At 35.1% G+C, this 25,664-nt stretch overlaps 1 protein-coding gene across 4 annotated transcripts in view; it reads left to right on the top strand.

Moving 5' to 3' along the window:
• The first annotated feature begins 214 nt into the window (after positions 1-214).
• LOC109066562 (metabotropic glutamate receptor 7-like) overlaps positions 215-25,664 on the top strand; it is a 200,621-nt gene continuing 175,171 nt past the window's right edge. Inside the window, exon 1 of one of the 4 annotated variants that reach the window (XM_042712142.1) lies at positions 215-1,721. In XM_042712142.1, the coding sequence (XP_042568076.1) occupies positions 1,242-1,721 (480 nt within the window). In that variant the 5' untranslated portion in view covers positions 215-1,241. The remainder of the gene's footprint in view (positions 1,722-25,664) is intronic. The other 3 variants (XM_042712141.1, XM_042712140.1, XM_042712143.1) reach the window with 3 other exon arrangements.

The raw sequence follows: 25,664 nt of genomic DNA, 5'->3' as shown, positions 1-25,664 counted from the left end.
GAGAGAGAGAGAGAGAGCATCAGTAGTGGGGCGGTAAAATCATGAATTGATGTTGACAGAATTCATTTCCTCTGCCAGCCACAGTCGCTGCATTCAACAGGAAAAACAATGCGAGTATCTAGAGCTGAGCTGGAACATATTCCACATTAACCCACACAATGAAATAATGTCGTGCGGAATGGTTTTTTTTTTTTTTTTTTTCGTCATAACAGAAGCAGGCGAATGAGGTTGATCCAAATATGGTTAAACGTTTGAGAAGTTTTTCTTTCTCCATTACAGAGAATGATGTGGTGAAAATAGACTATTAACGTTAAACTACCGTAAGCTTGGGAACAGAGGTTGGAAACTTAGTGAGACCTACATTGCAGCATCCCTCCTTCCCCACCGTTAATCTTCGGGTTTAATGACTATATCGCGTAATGATTCGCCTCACACGCAGGAGCGTATTTTCTTCGAGGGCTGACCAGGATGAGTAACACGACATCGATCGTGCGTTGAGTCATCTGACAAATCCATATATGATTCTGTGTGGAGAGAGAAAGAGAGAGGGGGAGAGAAAGAGAGAGGAGGAGACACGCGGGCTGTCTTCTCGTCTCTTGTGAGGATTTTCTCAAGACCAAAAGACGTATCACCGCTAGCTTGCTTGCTTTCTCTCAAATGTAATAAGCAGCACCTGCTCCGGGCGAAAAATGGGAGGATGTTACGGATATCTCACCTGACGTCGAATCTCTGCAACATTTTTTCTCTGACCGTTATACGCGACGCGGCATTCTGAACGAAAACTTTTTTTGCCGCCTTAAATTCTTTAAAAAAGGAAATCCGTTAAAACTCAGTCGCTATGGTTTTACAGTGGCGTTATGACATCAGCGTGGATCGGACGCCTTTTAGTCGAATATCTATGCACTTTAATGCGTTTTGCGTGTGTTTGATTTAAGGACAAATCATAAAAGGTACTATACGTATTCTAATTCGCTTTTTTGTCCCTTTTTTTCTTCTTTATTAAAACAAATAATGCAGAACATCTAAGCAACAAGCCTCGCCATACGATGCGCACTTTCCCAAGGAATAACGCATCCTTCTTGCGCGGTGTTCTTGAGGAAAAAAAAAAACCCTCAACGTATTTCCATATCAACCTTACTTTAAAAGGCTCTATGGCCGTTATTGAGATCGATTCTGTTTTTGTTTACCCATAAATACTGTGAAAAGTGCCTTTTTCTTCTGTTTCCCAACGACAAGGAGACATGGCTTGCTTTCCATGGCGGGTATTTTGGATAATTCAAGCGCTTGTGGATGTGACACTTTCGCAGGAAATCTACGCCCCTCATTCCATCAGAATTGAGGGGGATTTGACCCTGGGTGGCCTTTTCCCGGTCCATGCCCGCGGGGTCTCCGGGGAACCGTGTGGAGATATCAAAAAGGAGAACGGGATTCACAGGTTGGAGGCGATGCTTTATGCTTTGGACCAAATCAACAGTGACGACGAGCTTTTGCCCAACATCACTTTAGGCGCTCGGGTTTTAGACACTTGTTCGCGAGACACGTACGCGTTGGAGCAGTCGCTTACTTTTGTGCAGGCTCTCATACAGAAAGACACGTCGGATGTGAGGTGTACGAACGGAGAGCCCCCAGTGTTCGTCAAGCCAGAAAAGGTGGTTGGAGTCATAGGGGCTTCGGCGAGTTCAGTGTCCATCATGGTCGCAAATATACTGCGACTGTTCCAGGTGAGTCTGAGCCCAATACCCAACGGTAGCCTATATCACATGTGCTGGAATGAGTCCCTGCGTCACGGTTTCATGTCGTTTCATTCCGTGTGATTACATGACAGCTGATTGAGGAGAACGCACAATGCCTCAAAACGCCACACAAAACAGCACAGCAAATGACAGTTGTTTATGTTTGGAAAAACATGTTTTGTTTTTGCAATCAGTAGTGTAACCAGAACAGGTTGTTATTCATAATTAATGAATCGATAGGCATATACTCTTCACACCTGCAAAGTGGCTTTTCAACAGGGTTCCTTTCTTTGTCTCTCTATCCATTTTCAGTTTCAAAGTTCTTTTTTGGTATGATTGCTTGATGCAATCAATACCAGCACATCATTCTATTCTATTCTATTCTATCCTATTCTATTCTATTCTAGTTTATGTAAAGTTTAGGTAAATAATATATATATACATATATATAAAATTTTAGTCTTAAATTTTTGTCATCTTACGTATTTTTTTATTTTTATTTTATATAAAGATAGGAAAAAAATGTTGTATAATAATAATAAAACTAAAATAATATTAAAAATAAAAAAAAAAAAATCTCTCTATTTCTCTGTGTTCTTCCCCTCCTGCTGCTGCTATAAACAGGTTTGATGTTAAAATGTTACAATGAAGTGGATAGGCTTTCTTATTCAATTGAATACTTGAATTAAGATCCAGCTTTCTAGATATAGAAAACTCTTTAGATCCCGTATATTCAAGCTGCCACGCGCTGTGTTGGGTTACCCACCTAGCTAAGCTCATGTCTGCATTGCAATAAATAGTTCATTATGTGCTTTCTGTTCCCACAGCATTAGGAAATTACAGTCAGCTTATCTCAAAAGCACGTGATTTGCAGATTCAACACGAGCTACATTGAGAACATGGAAAAGATCTGAAAACAAATGATTTGGAATGTACAATAAGCCACACATGAGAATATATACAAACCCCAGCATAATTAATCAGAATCAGTCCTTGTAGGGTGTAAATTAATTAGTTGCAGTAAACATAAACGTAACCGCATCCAAATATGGCATATGAAGAGATAATTGTGTCCCTCCCCTTGGTTCTGAAGTGTGTGATTACTGATACAGCAATTAAAATAGTAAAAGTCTATACAGTTGCCTGTAATGATGTGAGAGGATTATTCAGCCTTATCTATGTTCTGCATCAGAGATAAACACGACTAATGATATCCCACCGGTCTGCTAGGATGATTCAAACCGCCTTCTTCTCCAGGATTTTTGCTCTGTTTACCAAGGTTTTCTTTTGGTCTTAAAGCGAACAAGTATAGTTTAAGACCACTAAACCTCAGATCTGTGTGATGAAACTTAGAGAATTTTCCAGGTTCAGTACAAGGTCAAACTAAAGCATATGCAAATATAAAAAAAAAATACAAAACAAATAAAATATACAAAATAAAAAAAAAAATCAAATTAAAGCAAATAAACTCTACAAAGTTTACAAAATATTCACAATGAAACATGAAATTGGCTTAATACATAATTAACCAAATGTAAATTAAGAATTGACTAAAAATTAAACTATACAGAACAATAGTCCCACTACTGAAAAAAAAAAAAAAAAAAAAAAAATTTCCAAAGAAATAATAAACACTCATAACTAATAAATTGATAGTAAATTTTATTAATTACAATGACATGGTAAGTAAAACTTTAATCATGATATTTTGTAGTGGAAAGACTGAAATAGTATTTTCTTGTAAAATGTAACTTCAAAATATATTTTTACAGTGAACATCTTTCAATAACTTTGAATTGTTATCATGAGTTTACATTAAATATTCACAACCATATTCAGTTTTGTCAAAAACTAATGTGCTCTGTGCACTACAGAAGCTCACAATATGTAGACATAGATTTATTAGTTGCTTGTGTTGTTGCATTAATAATTTTACAGTAACAGACATGAGCTGCAAGCACTCACATGTGAAACTGCAATATTTATCTCACTTTCCTCCAGCTTCCCACTACACAGTTTATGGCAGCAGCGGTTTCAGCAGACCTCACAGATCTGTTCTAAGACCTTTACTTTTTGCCCTACATGGACTATTTAGAAAGCATTTACGAAAATACACCCATACACATGGGACGTAACACCAGCCAGCCTGTGTCACAGAACCTCGGTCTTGAGCATTAAGAAACAAAGCCCATGTTGTGGCCCGCTAGCCACCTGCATCCTTTTAGAAAACTGTTTGCTTATTTCCCTATGGCCTTTGCTCTGAGTCTCTGACTGTTTTTATATACTCTAGGGCTGGGATTTCACAAAGCATCCCCGTTGGCCGCGAGCTCTTTCCAAACATGATGAGAGCGGGAGTGATGAGACTTGATGTGAGGAGGGCGATGCTCTCTGACACAATTCATGAGGCGTGCAAGCAGTTTTACATTCTCCACCTCAACACATTTTGACTCAAAACGCTTGTGACGCTACAGGCCCCAAATTTCATTTGGTTGTGGCAGAGCTCATAATATGCCATTACTTTAGTGGTTTTACTGTTTGTTTTTAGCGGGTGAGGGGAAGTACAAATCAGGGCATGGCAAAGTCAAACAGTTTTGGGTTTGAAGTCAACATGAAATTAAAATTAACGCTATTTAATTTTCTTAAAAAACATTGCCTAATAATTTGAAAGCCTTACACACCACAGAAAAAAAAAAAGAATTAATAACTGAGATAAAATTAAACAGTCACATTGTGAAAAAAATTGCATAATGACATGTACAAACTTTACATAAAAAGTTCCACTCAGAGATTTAAATGTACATTGTAAGATATAAAATCAATTTGATATATAAAGAGATTTTTACAAGAAACAAAACTGCAATTGTGAGATAAAGTCATTGTTAGGTGTACAATGTTACTGTGAGATATAAAGTCGAAAATTGTGTAATGGCATCTAAAAAAAAAAAAAAAAAAGTATTAATAATCAAATTATTAAATATAAAGTGATAAATTGTGAAATTAGTCTAACAGTATCAACTATTATTACGAGAGTAATAGTCAAATTAGTCAAATTGTTAGGTTTAAAGTCGAAAATTGTGTAATGGCATCCTCAAACTTTAATTTGGATGCCTCTTCAAACTTAAATTGTGAGATATAAAGTTGAATTGTGAGAGATGAAGTCATATTTACAAGAGGCAATACTGGAATTGTGAGATAAAGTCACATTGTGAGATATAAAGTCGGAAATTGCATAATGGAATCTTCGAAAATCTAATGTGAAGCATCTTCCATCAAATTACCAGATTAAAAGTGCAAATGTGAGATAAAGTCACACTGTTGGGTATAAAGTCTAAATTGCCGTAACCACAATTGTGAGAGATTGTTAAATTCATATTGCGATAAATAGTTGACATTTCAAGAAATGCCAGTTACAAGAAGAATTTGCAATCACAAAGCTCCCTTTTGAGATTTGAACTGAAAATTACTGAAAAGTAAAAAAAAAAAGTTAAAGTGACGTGACATGACATACAGCTAAGTATGGTGACCCATACTCAGAATTCGTGCTCTGTATTTAATCCATCCAAAGTGCACACACACAGCAGTGAACACACACCCGGAGCAGTGGGCAGCCATTTATGCTGCGGCGCTCGGGGAGCAGTTGGGGGTTCAGTGCCTTGCTCAAGGGCACCTCAGTCGTGATATTGCCGGCCCGAGACTCGAACCCACAACCTTAGGGTTAGGAGACAAACTCTCTAACCACTAGACCACGACTTCCCCAAGTTGCAATTACAGTTGCAATTACAAGTCATAATTATTTACTTTTTATTCTGAAGCGGTAAAATCTTCTATAATTTATGTACACATTATGCTAAAAAATTGTAAATACCTTACATTACAGAAGTGAAATGGGTTGTGAATGTGTGTCATTTTAACTTGAATATTACAGGCAGATGAACGCCAGCACATGTTAGCATATGAAACCAGAAGCAGTGTTATTTTGATCAATCAAATACAGCAACATCAGTGTTTTGCCATTAAAACAGGATGCTTCTTGTCATAATGATTCTCCATAGTCTGTAAGTGACTATTGATTTCTCTGACATGTCGCTGGTTCGCTGGCCCAGAAGGTTTGCTGCCTTGAGCTCTAGTAAATACAGTATATGTTTGCTATCACTCACTCATAGGCCACCAGCATGGAAATGACAACAGCTACAGTGACAGAAGTCTAAAAATATCTGTGAGCTGTGGGACTCATTTCTCACAGAAGCCATAACCTACAAACCCAGGAAATCTTCAGCACAGATTTTTTGTTGAGACGCAGATATTAAAATGGAACAATCTTTCTTCCTTGTATTACTGTAATTATTAGTGGTTGACTGTGGGTAACACCCTGGGAACCATCCATAACAACTTGGTGGCAATGTAAATACATCAATATGGTAGTCAAATATTACTATAATATTATCATTTGATAACATTAAGGTGTTTCCACAGCAACAAAAAGCTCTATATTTTTCCACAAAAGGAGCTTTTATTGCATTAGATGATCAACAGATACCAAAGTGATCTATAAAAAGAGACCACCCACCAATCTTGTTAGGATAACAGTGCCAGAAGAGGCAGGGTTCCACACGCTGATGGAAGATTCGGCCCACCTGGAGGTCATTCTGCTCTGATAACCTCTTCGCTCTCTTCTTTTTATCAGCCGTCTCCATCCTTTGGCTTCCGATTGGCTACTCCTCCCTTTGGGTTTGGCTTCTTTTCAGAGTGAGAAATCCCAGCCTATTCATCAATATTGGCTGTGTTTGTACGCCTGAGACTGCCAAAAACCTCACCGCAGCTTTGTTATACAACATTAATTTTGGTCTATTGGAGAATTTACTTTGAAAGGATCATTTAATAATTCAGGATAATGAGTTTGATAAATGATACTGATATTTTATATTACATTGGCTGAAGCTGTAGGTATAACCTGGAAATGTGTTTCCAAATTATCTGTTTCTTTCAGTTGGCTTCATTCGTGAAACGCAAGAAGAGAGGATTTGATTGTATGAAAAATAGCAACAAAAATATAAAAATTTTGCATGCATAATATAAAATTAATATTCTGTTAAAAATATACATGTAAAAAAATGTGTGTGTGTGTGTGTGTGTAAAGCACCTAAAGAATTGGTCAAAAAGAGTGAATTACTTTTCAAAATGTATGGGGGCTATTTCTCATCTTCTACTGGGAAATAAGTGTTATAGTCACTAAATATGTCCTTGATTTGTGCTAAAGCTCATTTGAATTTGTTCTGGATCATTATATATGACATGGTGCCCTGGAAGCAGGTCTGAAACTAGGAGGCATCTTCATACACAAATATGTACTGCTTCCATTCATGTTGGAAAATCGTGACACCATTCATTTCGTCAACATGTCCCACGATGCAGGTATTTTTATACGTGGCATCTTATCAGCCATTCTGCTAATCTTAATTCCAAACTTCATAATCACATTAGTTTGCTATATTGCCAGTTGAGGAAGAGCTTTAAGGTACTCCCAGTGCTGTCTCTTATCTCCTGTTCAATGCCTGACTGTGAAGTTGCTCGGCATGAGGCCTGGAAAAATCCTCGGTTGATGTCATAAAGCACGTCTGCTATTGGCTCGTCTCGGAGCTCGTTAAATGAGAAGTCCCGCTGGGCGAGCTGCCATAAATCATTATGAGCGCAGATCTTTTTTTTCTCATTTAGGAAGCGTCAATGATATACATACCAGTAATTAATGAAATAATTTCTTCTCTCCAATCAATAGATACTTCAGCTCCCTGCAGACTTCGGTGACATTTATCACATCGAGTGCAACTGATTAATTTGTATTGCCATTACCTCAACATGAGAAGGAATAATTTGTTGGAATGATCTATCGCTCTCACAAGACTATAGAATGCTAACCAAAAGTACTTGAGTGCTGGTTATTTAGTGGAGATCTCTTCAGATTTTCACAGGCAGGTGTTGTTAATAAATTGTTCTTTGCTTCACGGTGAGGTTACTGTCGATTTTAAAGTGTGATACATTAGTGTAGAGGGTTTACACTGTGAGTGTGACATTGAAATCTTTAAGTATGTGTGAAGTGAGGATGTAGTTTTTTTTACTAGTATGAGTGGATTTTCAGACTTGCATTATTGTAGGAAAAAAAAATACTTTTCTTTTATAGACTTTATTTAGAACTGTGTATAAAAACAAAAGGTCCAGTGTTCAATCACACTATAGTAGGGCCTTAAAATAACAGTTTATCAGTTTACACTTCTTAAAAAAATACTTGTGATTTGTCACAACTAATAATATACTAATAATGTAATAATAAGCAACAATTACTGTAGTCCCTATGATATATATATATATATATACTGTATTATGATATATGGAGTATCTATATATAAATATACATACATATATATCCACAACTCCATAGCCATTTTGTCCAGTTTATTCAAAAATGTGATTATTTATTTATTTGTTTGTTTTGGCCTGTGTTTGTTTTGTGTCATCCATTTATTGTTGACTTGTTTGTATTGTTTACTATTTTGTTTTGGCTTGATTGGTTTTGGACTCTTTTTATATTTGTTTTGTTTTGAGTTATTTTGATTTGGTCCCAATCCTTTGTTTTCTTATGGCCTTTATTAATTTTCGTTTTATACATTTATTTATTTATTTATTTATTTGGCTTTATTATTGGTTTGTCTTTGTTTTTGTATGTGACTTTTTTTTTTTTTTTTTGTCCAAATTTGTTTTGTCCAGATGCTGACGGAGACGTGTGGCTGTCTGTTTCAATACTAAGTTTGTTAAAGGACTTGTTCATAATTATGTCATTATATACTCACCCTCATGTTGCTCCAAATCTGTATGAATTCCATCAGTGGAATACAAAATACTTGTAATTATCTGCATGCTGCTCTTTTCCATACAAAAAAAAGTTTCTTGTGACCATTCAGACATGCATATCGTTAGACTTCACAGGTTGCATATGTGTTGCACAAAAAAGATACAGGGCAATATTGTCAATAAATTAAATTTCTATCTGTTTTATAGCACATATAGATATTGTGTGTTTTGTTCAATTTCTTATCAAATACATACAAGTCACTTTTTAGTGCTATTTGTGTTCTGGTCACAATTTTCTATCATTTTGTGGAACAGAGCATCTTATGTTGTAATCTGCTATGGTCATACAGGTTTCAAAAATCATGAAGGCAAACAGAATTGGATGAGCGACAAGTTCAGCATGTGTGTAGCCCCAACAGGCACTTCATGTTCTAGCAAGCAAGAATGGTAGGTCTTGCAGCCTTATTTGATAGAGCACATAGGGGATTTGATGTAGTAAAGACCTCCAAAACATCAACTAACCATGTATTTTCTCATGTAAGTTCAGTCTGGATCAAAAGATGTAGCAAAAGCTTTTTCAGGATGAAGGTTTCAAGACAGGCACAGGAGCAAAGCAGACTAGAGACAAAGACTGTTACTGTACTGTACATTTTTATGATTTCAACATTCTACACTCTTAAGAAATAAAAGGTTCTTTATTGGCATATATTGTTCCTTGAAGAACTTTTAACATCCGTGGAACCACTCCATTGCACAAACGGTTCTTTATAGTGGAAAAACGAAAAAACAAAAAAAAACAAAAAAACCATTCTTTATGTTTTTAAATGTTCTTCAAACTAAGAAAATGGTTCTTTTAAAAGTGGTTCACTAAAGGGTTCTTTGGGGAACCACAATTGGTTTTTCTATGACATGTTTATGTGTGAGATTGAGATTTTATGTATATATGAGTGTTTAATATATACATGAGATTAATTTACCCACATTTGAAATTGTTATTTAGATGATGCTACTAAGTACAGAAGAAAAATGTGAGGGCCTCGAGTGACTGGCTAAGTAATGAGCAGAGGGACTTAACTGGATCAGCAAGTTTCATTTGATTTGCTCGAAGCCTTGTCAGGTAGTGGAAGTAGTCTTTGAGAGTTGTCCTTCTGTGTTGCGACAAAGATTCTCTTCAAGGCATGCTTGGGGGAAATGTCTTGCATGGTTTCCCCATAAGCTGTCTGCTGCCAATGTCTACTGACCAGAAACGATGAGAAAATACCTCTACCATTCCCGTTTTGTTTAAATGTAACAGCTTAGTTGGCTTTACAAGGTAGTGCAATTGTATGATTTGATTTACGTTAATTTACTATAATTTTTCACTCAGAAATATGCATTTAATATGCATTTTTTTGTGGGGAGTTAAACCAAACCACTTAAAATAAAACATAACACCTTACCCTCCTCTTCCTTAATTTTCTGCTAGTAAAGGGAACCTCGACTCTCTGACAGATGAGCTGAAGTTTAATTATGGTGCGGGATGATCCGTTTTGGCAGAAGGGATGTGAGGGTTGGCTGCAGCTTTAAGAGGATTCTAATTATGTCCCATATTCAGATCAAATTGTAATTAATTTAGCCCTGTCAAAACTAAAAAGACAATTATAAACAAATGGATTACCCGTCACAAAGACAGCTATGGGCAGAATAGCTAAAACATCTCAACTTTCTCACAGAAGAAGAAGCATTGAGCAAAGGTTTTGAGAATGAGATATTTCTTTCAAAGCAAGACAGTTCACAGACAACATCTCTCATCTCATGAAAATTTAATTATTTGTTTAACTTAACCATTGAAATCATATTGAGGGTGTACTCTCATAAGCAACGTCTTTATTTACACACTAAATATTTAAACCCAATCATGTATAATATATGATGAACTCTACAGTACTATATATATATATATATATTTTTTTTTTTAAATCATATTAAAAGTTGTTTAATTAAAAGTTGTTTAAATCACAAAAAGGTACCATTATACCCAGTCTCAATCCAAAGTAGCATAAAATGCAGATTGTTTGGGGGCTCGTCCGGGATTTGAACGCAGGACCTCTCTCATATCACATGCTAAATGTCTTCTTTCACGACCGTTAAATGTCTCAGTGTTGCTAGTATTAATTAGACTAAGATGGTATCTTGGTCATTGACATACTCATCGGTTGTCGTCATTGAGACTTCAGTTGGGCTGGATTTGCACTGTGAGACTGATGTTATATGACTTGATGGCGCCTCGCTTCTCCTAACATTATCTTAAAGAATTATCCAATGTCCTCTTTTATCTTTGAATCTTTGTAAATAGGACAGCTCGCCATTTTAAACCATGTCTAGAACCGGAAAGGAGTTGTGATTATGCATTTATTTTTTGAATCTACCATCAATAAAATACCAAATATGTCATTTTCTTTGAAGGAAAATGAAATGAAGTGAGCATTTTACTTTACTGAATAATCAGCTTATGGTTTGAGAAGCTCTTTGAAGCAATTTATTTTCAACCCTAGTCAAATCTTTAAGGTTAACAACAGACTTGAGCTAAGGACTAATTCAGCTTTACAGCCCCACAGGAAATACGGTGAAAAGTTTTCAGCTGGCACCATTCAAAGCAGGATGTTTAACTGGGCTTAAAGGGGATAATTTGATTTACATTCTTTAATTCTAATAGAGTATAACATATTTCCTTTTGTATTATTGGATTTTTTTAGAGTGCTCTTGGGTCTGCTGTTCTGGAAGTACTGAGATGTATTTTTAATCATAATAACTCTTCAAGATAATGATATAGGTTCAGTATTTCATACTGTACATTTAGAACCCATTTAACTGAAAATTAAATCTATAATACGGAAAAGTTTGGTAGAAGTTTTGACATGTATATTTGGCAATGATGGGTACACTTTATTTCGATAGTCCAATTTAGACATTCTAACAACTATAAGTAACTTTGCAACTACATGTCAGCTTACTCTCATTAGAGTACTAGTAGATGGTTAGGGCTAGTAGAATAAGTTGAAATGTACTTGCAAAGTTAGTTATAGTCAATAGAATGCCTGTTGGGGACTATTAAAAATAAGTGTTAATAGATATTAAGCAGAGAGACTACTAATACTCTAATGACTTATAATTAGACATTAAGTTACTTATAGTCAGCAGAATGTCTAAAGTGATCTATCAAAATAAAGTGTTACCATATAATTTATATGACCTGAATGAAACTGACCCCTCGATAATGAACATGTAGAATTTAGCAGAAATTTGAAACCTTTTTTTTTTAGAGCTACCAACTGCAGACATGAGGCTGTGGCAATATGTGTTAAATCTGTCTTGTCTTATTACCTGAATGACAGCTAGAGAAAAAACAAAAAAACAAAAAAGATTTTAGAGCTAAAAAGACTGTGAAGGAAAATATGAGTGGTATCAGAGAACTCTTCTAGTGAGGTGTCGTGTGCATACTAAATAGAATGAAATCTTACAGAAATGAACACATAAAATATAAATCAAATTACATAGAAATCAACTTTTTGTGCCTTACAAATTACAAATAGTGTTTTTTGTGCCTTACAAATTACAAATAGTGTTTGTCACGTGAAGCTGACTTGGTTTGCATTTGATTTGAAGTCAACTATCTGATACTCTAATAAGCGTATATACACATAATACTTCATATTCCGTAATTATTTTACAGTGTCAATATTTGTAATAAAACAGTTACCTCATGATCATTATCCACCATCTTAATTTTATTCATCCACCAGACTAATTTTATTCATGTTGCAATGCATTATGGGATTGATTTGCCCTCAATGCATACATGCTACATAGAAAAGACAGATAATATTCTGGCAGAAAAATTACCTGTACCGTTTTCCATTAGGCTTACAGACAATTCATTCAACTCTAAAACACACTACAGTTTCTAATTGAAAATATGGATAAAATCCATACAGAAAATTATTGTGCATTAACTCAGAACATTGAACCATATTTTCTTTTCTTAGGGTATACAACCTCAGAATTAGGCAAAAATCATGTATCTTTTGAAAGAGACTATACACTTTGGGAGTATTCCTATGATGCCTCAAAAATTGGAAGAGAGTGCTAGTATTTTTCTACACCAGATATTATTTTGCCTAAACAAAGAACCTTTGTAAAGGGAAAAACTGCTTCCTTTTGGCAATATGTGTTTAAAACTCCCTGATCCCAGTTGAAAAATAGGTTTGGAAATGTTTTGAACAAAAAAAGTTTTGCGTGACCTGTAAAAGAACTATACTTAAAATTTCAGTTTTCTTCTAGGAGTCACAGTCCAAGAAGCCTACCGTTAGGATTCTAGTGAATTGGAATAATAGGTATGGCAGTTTCAGGTCACTTGCTAAATAACAGTCTCCTGCTTTTCCCTTAACCACTGCTGTGTCTATCCATGCCACCTGTCTTCCATCCATATCCACAAACTATTACTTAGTCCACAGCTTAATCTGCAGCAGCACCTTGTCTGAAACAATCAACATTATCGTTTGTTCCTCACTGTTGGCTTGGCAGGTTGGTGTTATACAGACTCTAGCGTAGCCCAGGGTGGCAGTTTTGCTGGCGAAGAGTGAACGGTGCTCTTGTCTGACATATATGTCCAAAGGCGAAGAAGCCAAGTGGAAAGTTGTGATGTGAGAGGCAGAGCCTGGTACCAGCAGACAAGAGCAGCGCTCTAGGTGTTCTTAGATTTGGGTTGTCCAGAAGAGATGTGTAATCTGAATGGGCACCTTGCGCTGGCAGTCCAGCAGAGTTCTGGTGAACATCGTGGTCTGTCTAAACAGACCCTCAAGTGTCAACATAGCATGTCTCTTGCGTTTCACTTGTAATTTTTAACAGCATATTGTGACGCTCACTCCAGCTAACCTTGGAGGAGAGAATTTGTAGGCAATGAATGAACCTAAAAATGTTAATGGAAGAAAATGTGCACTGAAGACAATATTAAACAGCACTCACAAAACGTTTTGCTTCTCTCACAGGAAAAAAACAAAAACAAAAAAAAGTACAAAAGCTGTCACTGGGTCAGTACCCTTTCAAAAGGTACATCTTTTGTGGCCATCACCATGTTGAGCCGGCATCGTGACACCCCCACCCCCATACCCCCCACACCCCTTACACCCCCCACAATCCACCGCATCCCAGTACCATGTTCGGAAAGAAAATGGCGGGTATACAGAACCCCTAAAGGAAATAAATGCAAGATGGGGGGAAAATATTTATTTCAATACTTTCTCTTGCAGTTATATCACTGGGTAAGTATACTGTAGGCCTATATAAATTGTGGGCATTGGGGAGCCGCCATTATGCCTGGCATTGAAACTGCTTTTGAGTGCACACTTTTTTTTCAGTTTCACTTTCACTTTCGAGATTTGAGATCGGATGTACTCTGTTTATACTGTGGAGCAGCAGTACTTACTACACATTTTATAAGATTAGATGTTTGTCAGTGGTGCTCAGGATCTGCAAATCATTCACCATCATCCTCAGGCATCTCTCCTTACTCTGTTTATGTGGTAAGTGAAATTTTATGTACTGTAATGTAACAGGCAACATTCCACTGTGTCTACACCTGACGTGACAGTTGTCGTATTACGCCGCACCATGCCACATCAGCTAAAGTCTGTTTACACTGGACGCGACAAAGCGTCAATTGAAATTCATTTAAAATTTGTGTCAGCATGCCATAAATAGAACACGCCAGCAGTTTACTGTTGGGGATTTCTTGCCGTGTCGCATCAAGTGTAGACAGCATTACTGATTATAATAAGTTCTATACACTGATCTATATGAATCTCTATTATAGATTAGGGGTTATATAGTATTTTGCCGTGCCTCTCTCTTGTCCGGTGTAGACACGGTGTTAGGAATCGTTATTTGTTTTCAGTACATTATAAGGAATCACGCTTCGGGCACACCCCCATCCCTGCCGATGTCATCATCCATCGCAATGTTTCACTGTATACATTGTCCGATGCCTATTTTGTAGACATCGGCCAGCCCTACTGTTCAAAGATGCAGAGTGCAAATTCCAGTGTGAAATTTCAGTTTCAACGTTGAAAGAGAGCAAGGTAAGATGTAAGTAACAAAACATTTAATGATAAAAACTATTTTATGATAAAGCACAATATTTTAAATATTTTAGTAGATGTTTCATTGTGAATTATTTATTTGATTATTTATTTATTTATTTATTTATTTTAATCTTTTATCAGTTTTATCTACTTATTTATTTATTTATTTTAATCTTTTATCAGTTTTATCTACTGAGATGCTAATATTTAACACCCAGGCATTGTAGACCTTCTGCATGACTTTAGCCAAAAAAACAAAAGTTGTTTCAGAGGTGGTGCAATGTATATGTTATAATGAGTACTGGAATAGGTTTAAAAGAAGAAATCTGTATTATTTTTTATTTCATGCTGAGTTCAAATATATTGTAAGGTTTACTCACACTGACTCATTTGTACAAGTCTTGTCTGCATTATTTAAACTAGAATGATTTAAATAGCCACTTGTCAGTAGTTGTAACCATTAAGACTTGACGCTAGCGGCTGAAATTAAGACAATATGGAATCAGTAACCCATGCTAAAGTGGGTCACTTTTAAATATTATTAAAAATTTTATTTTATTAGTCTCTGCAGGTTCTTGTTGATTGAAAAACTCAGTCCACTTGAACACAGCAGCTCTGGTGGTGAAAGGAACTAAGTGGTAAGTGATTTTTCCCAAGTACTGTTTGCCTATATGAATACACCAGTTGACCGAGCTGCCACGTAGCATTAGCCCCCTTCGACCTGTGCTTGAGAAAAGAACCCTCGTAAGAAGAAACTGCCATTTCCTCTCCTTGATATGTGCTGAGAGAACTGTTCTGGTCCCTCATCTTGACCCAGACTGATCGGGATGCTTGACCGGACATGTGATTGGTTGGGGTCTTGGGGAGTTCTTCAGGGGCTAATGATGAGGGTTCATGAAATCATGTACATTATGTCAGGGCATATCAAGAGCTGCAGGCAGTGTCTAATGACCATTGGTCCAAATAGGAAAGGCAGTGATGGGAATCACTCGCTCAATTTGGAGAAAATTCTGGAGAACGCTGAATCATAGATTATGTACAGCTACATGAACAGCCAATGAAGCCTTTGCATTTTTGAGGAAATCTGGCTGAAACTGGAAGTCATTCTTCAGAATTGTTTTAGCGCTTCATTCATAAACACCGACTACAACAGACACAACCCATGACATGTCGCTCAGCAACAGCTTGAGTCTGTCCACACTGAAAATGTTAAACGTGTTGAATTCAGAAACAATAAAATCATTTAATAACTTCAGTTTGTATACAACTTTGTCAATGGATATCAATGGTCATCGATGGAAATCAATTATAATCATCCACAATTACAATACTCTACTTCTACCACCTACTGCTAATAATATTTGGTTATGTTTTATATTTTATTTTGTTTTTATAGGGGATTGTTTTTTGGGAAGGCAGGAATGAAGACTTCATTGTCTTAGTTAATTCATGGCCACAGTTTGTGTTGTTCCCTCGTTTTAGTTAAATTGTGACCACAAATTAGGAATTTGTTCCCACAACTTATTAATTTGGCCACTTTGTAAAAATTCATTCCCTCATTTTAATTAAATTGAACAAATTGTAAAATGTGGGCTCTATTTACTAACACGAGTGTACAAATTAGTACAACGTGGCCATGTCTTACTAAAATGAGGGAACACATTAAGGAACACAACTTGGAGGTGCCATGTGTAAAAATTGAGGTAAAAATATCCAAAAAATGACCTACACGCATCAAAAGAATAAGAAAAATAAGGGCGATGATGTCATTAAAAAAAAATGTCAGTTATAGTGCTGCAGAGATATCAACCTTAATTAGCATTAGCATTACTAGCCACGGCCCCGACAGGTTGTCGTAATACCAGTTTCGCCATGGGAGGCGGTATGCGGGCAACATAACCACCAGCCAACCTGCAATACACGAATAACTCGCACGACTTGTGGGCGTACTTGAAGCTGATGTCAAGCAACCGCGCTCGGAATCACAAATCAAATCCGATAAGGAAAGGAGCCGAAACAGAGTAAACATCGGCACTGGCTTTCCATCGCTGGAGACAACTGATGGACTTAAAAGAAATGAGCTTCGACTCCGAACTTGCAACATTTCTTTTGGATTGGTAAGTAAGATGCTGTTAGTATTTCGCTAGAAGTTTTTTTTATATGTTTTGCGTATTTTTTTTTCGGGAAGTTATAACATAGAAATGTATCGAAGGCTGTTCGATAAACGTGCTAATGTTAGCGATGGCTAACCGTAGCTGCGTTGATAGTAAGCTAGCTATAACTTACCCACAGATCCGATCCGGTTTTCACCTGTTATCTACCAAAGCCCGTCTCTACCAAGCTGATGCTAAAATGTAACATTACCTAAGAAGCTTGAAATGTCTTTCGATGATAATGAACCCGAGAGAGAGAGAGAGAGAGAGAGAGTAAGAGAGAGAGAGAGAGCGCGCCCCAGGCCGCGCGCGCGCACTCACTCACTATATTCAGAGCGGTCAAGTTTTTTGAAAGCGTGTGAAAAGAGTCAATTGCGTGTGTCTCACGGTGAATGCTTGAGAGTTGGCAGCTCTGGTTACGTTGGTTGGCGCTAGCTTGGTCAACATCAGCTGTCTGATGTTGACCATGATGTTGACAGAATGCTGTCTGTCAAATTAATGTTAATTCAAATAATGTGTATATACAATTCAAAATGTAATATGAACAAAACGATATATGAACATACTCACTGGTAAAGGTGAAGGGGAGTAGCTTGAAGATGTCATGTTTCAAAATCACTTGACATCACCCAACGTTCCTCTGGAGGCAAAACGTCCTTTTAGGCTTCGGCTATGGCTCTAGGGTTGTTGTGAAGGTAGGGGCGGGAGCATAGAGACTATGCCGTTTCTCGTTTGTTACTCTAGAGTAGACCAATTCACTTTATTGAGGCATACTGCCCCAAAAAACAATCGAATATTTATAAAAACCTCATCTTTCTGAAAAACAATACACACGCCTCCTGGCCAAAACACAACTTAGCGAAAATTTATACTGCGACCACATTTTAATATAATGAAGGAACGAATTAGTACAACGTGACTACGATTTAGTAAAATGAAAGATCGAAACAATATGTTTGGTCAAAGCATATTTATTACAATGTGCCAACAATTTAATAAAACCAAGAAACAAATTTGTACAACATGGCCATGATTGACTAAATGAGGGTACAAATAAATACAATGTGGACCACGATTTACTAAAAATGAAAGAACAAATTTGTATAATGTGGCCAATATATAACATATAATTTGATAATATTTCTAAGTAAAATCTTTTTACTTTAGCTATATGTGGATAATAAAGTGCATATTAAAATATAATGAATAAAAAAAAAAATATCACACACATAATATTTCTAAGTAAAATCTTTTTACTTTAGCTATATGTGGATAATAAAGTGGCTGGAGTAGCTCTGTAGCATGAAAGAATTCTAAAGAATTTCTCCTTTCACGTTCCACTGAGAAAAATGGCACATGGAATTTGGAGCAATGTGAGGTTGAGTAAAAAATGACAGAATTTTTTTTTTCTCGGATGAACTAGTCCTTTTAAAATCAATAATGCAATATGTTTGATGAAAAACACAATCTTCTCTCTTAATGAGACTACTCAGTGGAGTGAGGCATACATTTCTCATCTTCCAAAAGTAAAACACTTGACAACAAAGTTCTGTGCTCAGGCATTTCAGCCTCGCTGTAAATCTGGTGCCCAAGACTGAGCATAATTGTGCAAGAACACGTTACCATGGTAATATTGTACCTAGGGAAGTGACTCTATGCAATGATTCAAAGTTGTGACAACAATGGCACAGTTAATCGTAGTCAATGAGGGAAATTATTTATTTTAGATGTAAAGTGGATTTCAAACGCACTCCTGGGTTTTCATTCCACTGTGTTATTGTTTCAAAATACCGTGTTGGTTCATATTTGGGTGATTGCTTTTGGCAATCCAATCGTGGGGACTAAAAATTGTTGCTTTGATGCTAATGCTTTCCGTTTCTTCTTACATTTTTTAAACAGTAAGGTTTAATCAATTTCTTTTTGGAAGTGATTGGTCATCAGACTCCTTGATTTGAGCTTATGCACCTCAGATTTTGAGTGAAAAAAGTTTATTGTAATTAATTTTTATTTATACATTTTACAGGTGATTTATTTCTTCATAGACAGCTATTATATATATATATATATATATATATATATATATATATATATATATATATATATATATATATATATATATATATATAATATATATATATTTCCTCCTTCCTGGTCGTGTTTTTTTTTTCTCCTGAATCTGTTTTGGGAATGATGTTGAACTGACCGACACAAACCTCTCCTCCTTCCTGGTCGTGTTTTGGCGTCACGCTTGGTTAAACTACAGGAAATGCATTACACGTCTCTTCTGTGTTTGTCCTGTCTGTCCTTCACCTTCTTACTGAATTCTGTCTTCCACTGTCTGGCACTTGTTTATATATACTGACTTCCTGATGTTTCACCATCCTTGTTCTGTAACATTCTCAGTTTCTCATTCGTTTGTTTGCCTCTTTTCTCTTCTGCCCCTGAGGGTGGGGGGTTGTTCAGAATGTGTATTGATGCACAGGTGCTACAGAGGGCAGCACGTTTCGTGTTTGTTCTTCGTCACAGGACCTTTGAGGAACCTGTTGTGCTTGAGGCGGCAAAACACCTCCAAAAATGTTTGAGAGATAGAGTTACTAGGTTTTAAAGGTGATGAGTGTAATGGTTTTGATGTTAAAATCCCTCCTACCTTAGTTTAAGGTTAAGAGACAACTATAAATAAACCATGTATAGGTTGTCTTCTCTGAAAAGTGTCAATTATGTGGATCTATGGTGCTTTAAAAACATAGCTCTTTTGTCTGAGTTTCCTGCCCGATAACAGCAACAATGGCTGAACCAATGGTGTGAGTTTTGGGTGGGGCTCTTAGTTTGTTCAGCCAATGGCAGTGTTTAGGAAACTTGTTTGAAAACAATAATTTTTAGAGGGAATTCAGTGTCCCTACAATGAACACAATTTGGTGTTGAATTTAAGCATTTTTTAAATCAGAAATTCCCACTAAATTTCACATAAACAACAAAGTAAAGCAAGTACTAGAATATTCCAGAATGTTGCAGAAACTTCTAGAATGTTCACATTCTTGTGAAAGCAAAATAAAAAATAAAACAAAACAAAAAAAAAAAAACTCTAATAACCACCAATCCAATGTTTCGTAATTAATAATAGAAGTTCTAAAATTTACCAGATTTAAATATTCACCAAAATATTGATGCTACATGAAAATAAATATAATTAGCACCACATAATTACAGCATAACCATATATATATATATATATATATATATATATATATATATAATATATATATATATATATATATATATATATATATATATATATATATAATATGAGACTAATTTGTGTTATATTGTGTTATTACAAAAAATATAAAAATAAAAAAAAACAAAAAAATAACACAAACAAATTAAAATGAACATAAAATTTAGAACAACAAAAATTACACAATTACCTTTAAAAAAAACAGAGTATATTTTACAGTGTATGAGAATCGTTATTTTATTTTTATTTATTTTTATTTTTTTACAGTGTAGTACTACCAAAATTACCCACTTACCTTTAAAAAGAACATGGTACTTTCTTAATAAATGACAGTGGTGCTGTGTATGATTGATCAGAATATATATATATATATATATATATATATATATATATATATATATATATATATATATATATAGTACAGACCAAAAGTTGGGAAACATTACTATTTTTAATGTTTTTGAAAGAAGTTTCTTCTGCTCATCAAGCCTGCATTATTGATCAAAAATACAGAAAAAAATAATAATATTGTGATATATTATTACAATTTAAAAGAATTGTTTTTAAATTTATTATACTTTAAATTAATAAAAAAAAAAAAAGAAAGAAGAAGCTATGTTTTTAAAATATAAATATTTTTTAATAACAATATACACTACTGGTCAGTAATTTGGGGTTCAGTATTTTTTTTTTTTCTTTCTTTTTTTAAATAAAATCAATACTTTTATTCTGCAAGGATGTGTTAAATTGATAAAAAGTGTAGTAAAGAAAAATATATTATTAGAATATATATATTAGTGTTTTTTATTATTTTGAATAAATGCAGTTCTTTTAACCTTTTATTCATCAAATATATTAGACAGCAGAACTGTTTCCAACACTCATACTAAATCAGAATATTAGAATGATTTCTAAATGATCATGTGATAGACTTTGTTACATGTGACACTGACGGCTGCTGTAAATTCAGCTTGGTCAACAAAGGAATACATTATATTTTAAAATTCATTCAAAAAGAAAACCTTTCACAATATTACTGTTTTTTATTTTATAAATAAAAAAAAATTAACAATAATAATGATTATTAAATTATCCATTAAAATAAAAAAAAATATGCAGGCTTGATGAGCAGAAGAAACTTATTCAAAAACATTAAAAATAGTAATGTTTCCAGCTTCTGGTGTGAACTGTATATATATATATATATATATATATATATATATATATATATATATATATATATATATATATTCCATGTTATAATTTCACATTTGATTTCACAGACCTCAAAGAACTCATCTCTAAGTGTATGAAATATTATAGGAAACATTGCTCGAAAAATTCTCCCATATTCTCCTTCATCTGCATTACATCTTTAGACAGGGTGTAGCCTGGATGAATATTACTTTGACATGAACATGGCATCCAACCCACTGTTTCAAGAGTGTTGGGTTTCCTCCATTACCATGAGTGGATGGCATTACCATGAGTGGTTTTCCCTGCTTTAACTCCATCGATCACAGGAAGTCCATTTCAATTCAGAGGATAATGTGTTTGAGAGTCTAACCAGTCTATTTTGTTTCAGCTATGAAAGTAGGGCATCACTTAGATGTTAGAATCTCTTTTAAAGTATAAAGTGAATGAAAAATCTGCTTTGGGAATTGCAAGAACTTTGAAATTCTTGAAAAAAATAGTACAGTGAGTGAGGTGCAAATGTCCGAAACCACTTGTGAAAAAGCCTTCTGTTTTGCATTTATAAAAAATGAAAATAATTTTTTTCAACAAATTTGAGTAAAAAGCATTAGAAAAACTCAAGATAACTAAAACTGATGTTACTCAGCAACTCAGAATCTTCCAATTTCTAAATGTTCAAAATTTTAACCTGTTAACCCGCACCTGGACACCAACGCACTGAACTGTCTTTGTTTGCATGTGTCAATGTTTACGAATAGATTAAATGAAACGGGACAAAATTAATCTTGACAAACTATATATCATTATAAAGATCTAAGCCTACTTTCAAGCATCGATGACAGATCGCTGTTTTTCAATGGAAAACTTATAAAGAATGTATTTGCTATATTTGTGTAAGCTGAACAAATCAAACATGAATAATCAAAAAGCAGTACATACCAGATTCATCATAATAACGAGTCATAAACACATCCACAGCTGTAAATCCCAGTTTAGTTAAAAAGGTAAGGGTCTACTGAACGACATGCCAAAGAGCAATTTTATCCACGAAGCAATAACGTTGTAATATGGATGGTAATTCCTTTGTTTAAGTCTCAGTTCTTCAGGGACACACTGCGTACAGTGTCACAAACAGAATGAGATGATAAAAATCGTCTTGGTAGTAAAAAACAGCATGGTTTTGTAGCGTACAGTGTCACAAACAGAATGAGATGATCCACAAAAAAAGTCAAAGATAGGCAGAAGATTGTTTATTTAAATTCTGGCACTCTCTCGTGATGGCTTGTGACGCGTGCTGTGACGCATTTTGCACAAATAATACTTTCTTTTTTTTTCTTTTTCAACATTTTTCATTTATGTGTGTGTGTGTTTTATGGGGAATGTGGCTGTATCTGCATGACTACCATCTGTTTGAGTGCAAATCAGCATGTTATTACTGTGTAACCGTATGATTATTGACCTTATGGTGCATCTGGATGATTACCATCTCTATAACTGGTCATCAGCACGTCAGCACGTGATAATTGAATATATGAGCATCTATCAGTGTAAATGCTGTATTTCTAGCAATCTCAGGATGTACTGTAGTTGGCATACATAGTTAATTCTTTTTTAATTTTCTTATTTATTTTTATTACTCAAATTATTCTCATTGTATTTTTCTAGTGCTCGAATAAATCACTTATGATGTCTGTATATTGAGATTCTGTCTATTGTTTTATAATTGAAAAACTATGCAGTGGTATGTTTAATGACTAAAATAGTTCATATAACCCTTCAATACTTTTGGTAAATATTTTTATTTATATTTGGTGGGGGGGACTACTGATACTACATAGTATCAGAAAAATAGTTGCAGGAATCAATTTTTTCATGGTATCTTCTTCAGATTTGAAATATAAACTCTTGAGACATGTTACTTTCAACCCATTACTTATCTAGATTGCTCCAGGACTGATTTCATGTATTTTTATATGAAAAAAATAAATAAAAGTGTCTATAACTTTTAATCTTTTTGAGCATTATCAACTATGGATGATGAAAAGTAAAGCCCAAAGGGTGCGTGTAGCACACTGAAGTAAGGAACTGTTGCAATTTTAAGTTAGGTAGAGCATTTTCAGCTGTGAGTCCCATAATGGTGGGTTGCTGGCTAACAGGTTAAACTTACTTGTTGATTTCCTCATTTAAATGGAAAACAAATCCCAGATTTTCAGTATGATCTCAGGCATTTCGAACCCCCTGTATATTTGTGTTCAAACCAGCTTTGTAGCAACTTTGCATGACCCAGTTGGAACAACATGTACGATTTCACTGCCTGTACTCTGTAGCGGATCTTAATAGCTTCTGGGACTAGTAGCCTCAGGCCATTCCGTCCCTTGTTGCCCCAAGTTCCTGGTAGGGGTCAGTCAGTCAAGCAAAATTTCTCCTTGGCTTGGCTACCGATGTTCTACTTAGCATTTGCAATGAACTAAGAATTTATATATTTATATAAGAATTTATGTAGGACACAATATACCTGCAAAGTCAGTAGAAAGTCATGGAAGTTGTCCAATTTTAACAAAAACATTCTTAATATCAAATGAACATCCACCGAGACACTCTTCATGCCAGAGTCCAGTATCTCTTAAACGTATTTTATTAAATTGTGCTGGTTTGGTACATCTCAAAGAGTTGGTTTTTATCTAAAGCAAACCTTAAAAACCTTTTTTTTTTTTTTTTTAACAGCTCTTAATTTTTTTTATTTATTTTATATTATTGTATTTATTATTTTTTACTTTATCTTTTATTTTTTACCCTTTAAACTAGTTACTCACCATGAAAATAGCCAAAGAAGCCCACGTGGTGGTAAAACACCAACCAACCAACAATCAGTGGGAGCTAACCACTGGAACATTACCCAGGAACTAGGGACTTTGGGCTGGTACTCCGTGTGTTTCCATAGAAGGAAACGTTTAAAAATGTGTTTCGCTGATTTCGGAGACAATCAGCTCCACGCAATCAGTGGGAGCTCAGTGCTCATGTTTACCCATGAGAGCTGTCTCGACTCGGCTAGTCCTTCTGACATTTGCTGCAGCCTCTGATGTCTCTTTAGTGATTAAACATAAAATATAATTTGTTTTGGGTAAATATACCAGGTAATATTTGGTCTTTATTCAATTAATCTATTAATATGTTAAAATTAAAATAAAGAGAGACAATACTGTTTGATATAATATTTCATTTTATTGTAATGTAGGCTATATAGGCCTACACATTTTCCTGAACTACATTTCTGCGGCTATTCATATGTTTAAATCAAAACGAAAGGAAGCAGTGGTTTTTGAGATCATATTTCGTCTTATTGTGAACATACAGTGTGGAAAATTGCAGTAGCCAAGGCGAGCTGACTGATGTTATCAAGTACACTGCTGTTTGCAGAATTACCGGACTTGCGGTTCCTGGTACAATTGTTCCAGGTAATTTCGGTGGAAACGCGGCATTATATCTTACAAAGACGCTAATTTTCGTGGTGGATTTTAAAGTTTACAGCAACACGTTTAGTAAATTACGACAAATTATCAACAAATCCCATTAAATTCTATAAAAGACAGATTGTTTTTTTTTTCTTTTTTGTTCACTGTTGTTATCTATTACATAGATATGGGTTCCCTGATTTCCATTTGTGGCACATTACATGCTCTGACATATACTAATAAAACCATAGGTAACACATATTGCTGTTCTTACTGTTTTTCTGATTGCTCATTATTGCCCTCTAGCTTACTGGATAAGTAAGCTAGATAAATCATAGCATCCTTGACTATTCTGAGCATTTCTCACAAGTTAGGAAGGGAGTTGGTTAAAATCAGCCAATCTGCAGCTTTTTGTCGCATACTATTCACAGAAGTGCAGTGTGCACTTGACTTTGAACAGGGCCCTTCTCATCTTGCTGGAGTCCAATATAACATCCTCTCTTGCAGTAACTCAATTAATCTGCCAATCAGTTGGCTACAGTTTTTATTTCCTGTCCTCAAAATCATGCATTACAAGTTACAGGCTTGTTAATATGTCATTGTAAATGTTTCACATTGTGATAATTGATCTATAACCTTATTGTGCACTTTTTGAACAAATGCCAGCAATTTCTCTGCTTTTTACAACATTTGCCTCTTAATGTAAATAACACAAGCAATCAAGACCCAGCGCTTTCTCCTTGCTGTTTATTTTTTGGATGACTATTTATGCAGACTCTGGCTTATAATTTGTGACATTTTAAAATTAGTCTTTCTACAAACCCAAGCCTTGCACTTTTCATCTCTCCATAAATTTTGAATATAAATCACCTGCCCTTTTTGCCTTTTTATCCATTAGTTATTTATTCACACATCCTGGCATTACAAGAAAACAA

This window comes from Cyprinus carpio, chromosome A22 (assembly GCF_018340385.1).
Source record: "Cyprinus carpio isolate SPL01 chromosome A22, ASM1834038v1, whole genome shotgun sequence".
Taxonomy (NCBI): Eukaryota; Metazoa; Chordata; class Actinopteri; order Cypriniformes; family Cyprinidae; genus Cyprinus; species Cyprinus carpio.
The sequence above is the reverse complement of the archived record's forward strand: the minus strand, read 5'-3'. Positions and strand labels throughout refer to the sequence as shown.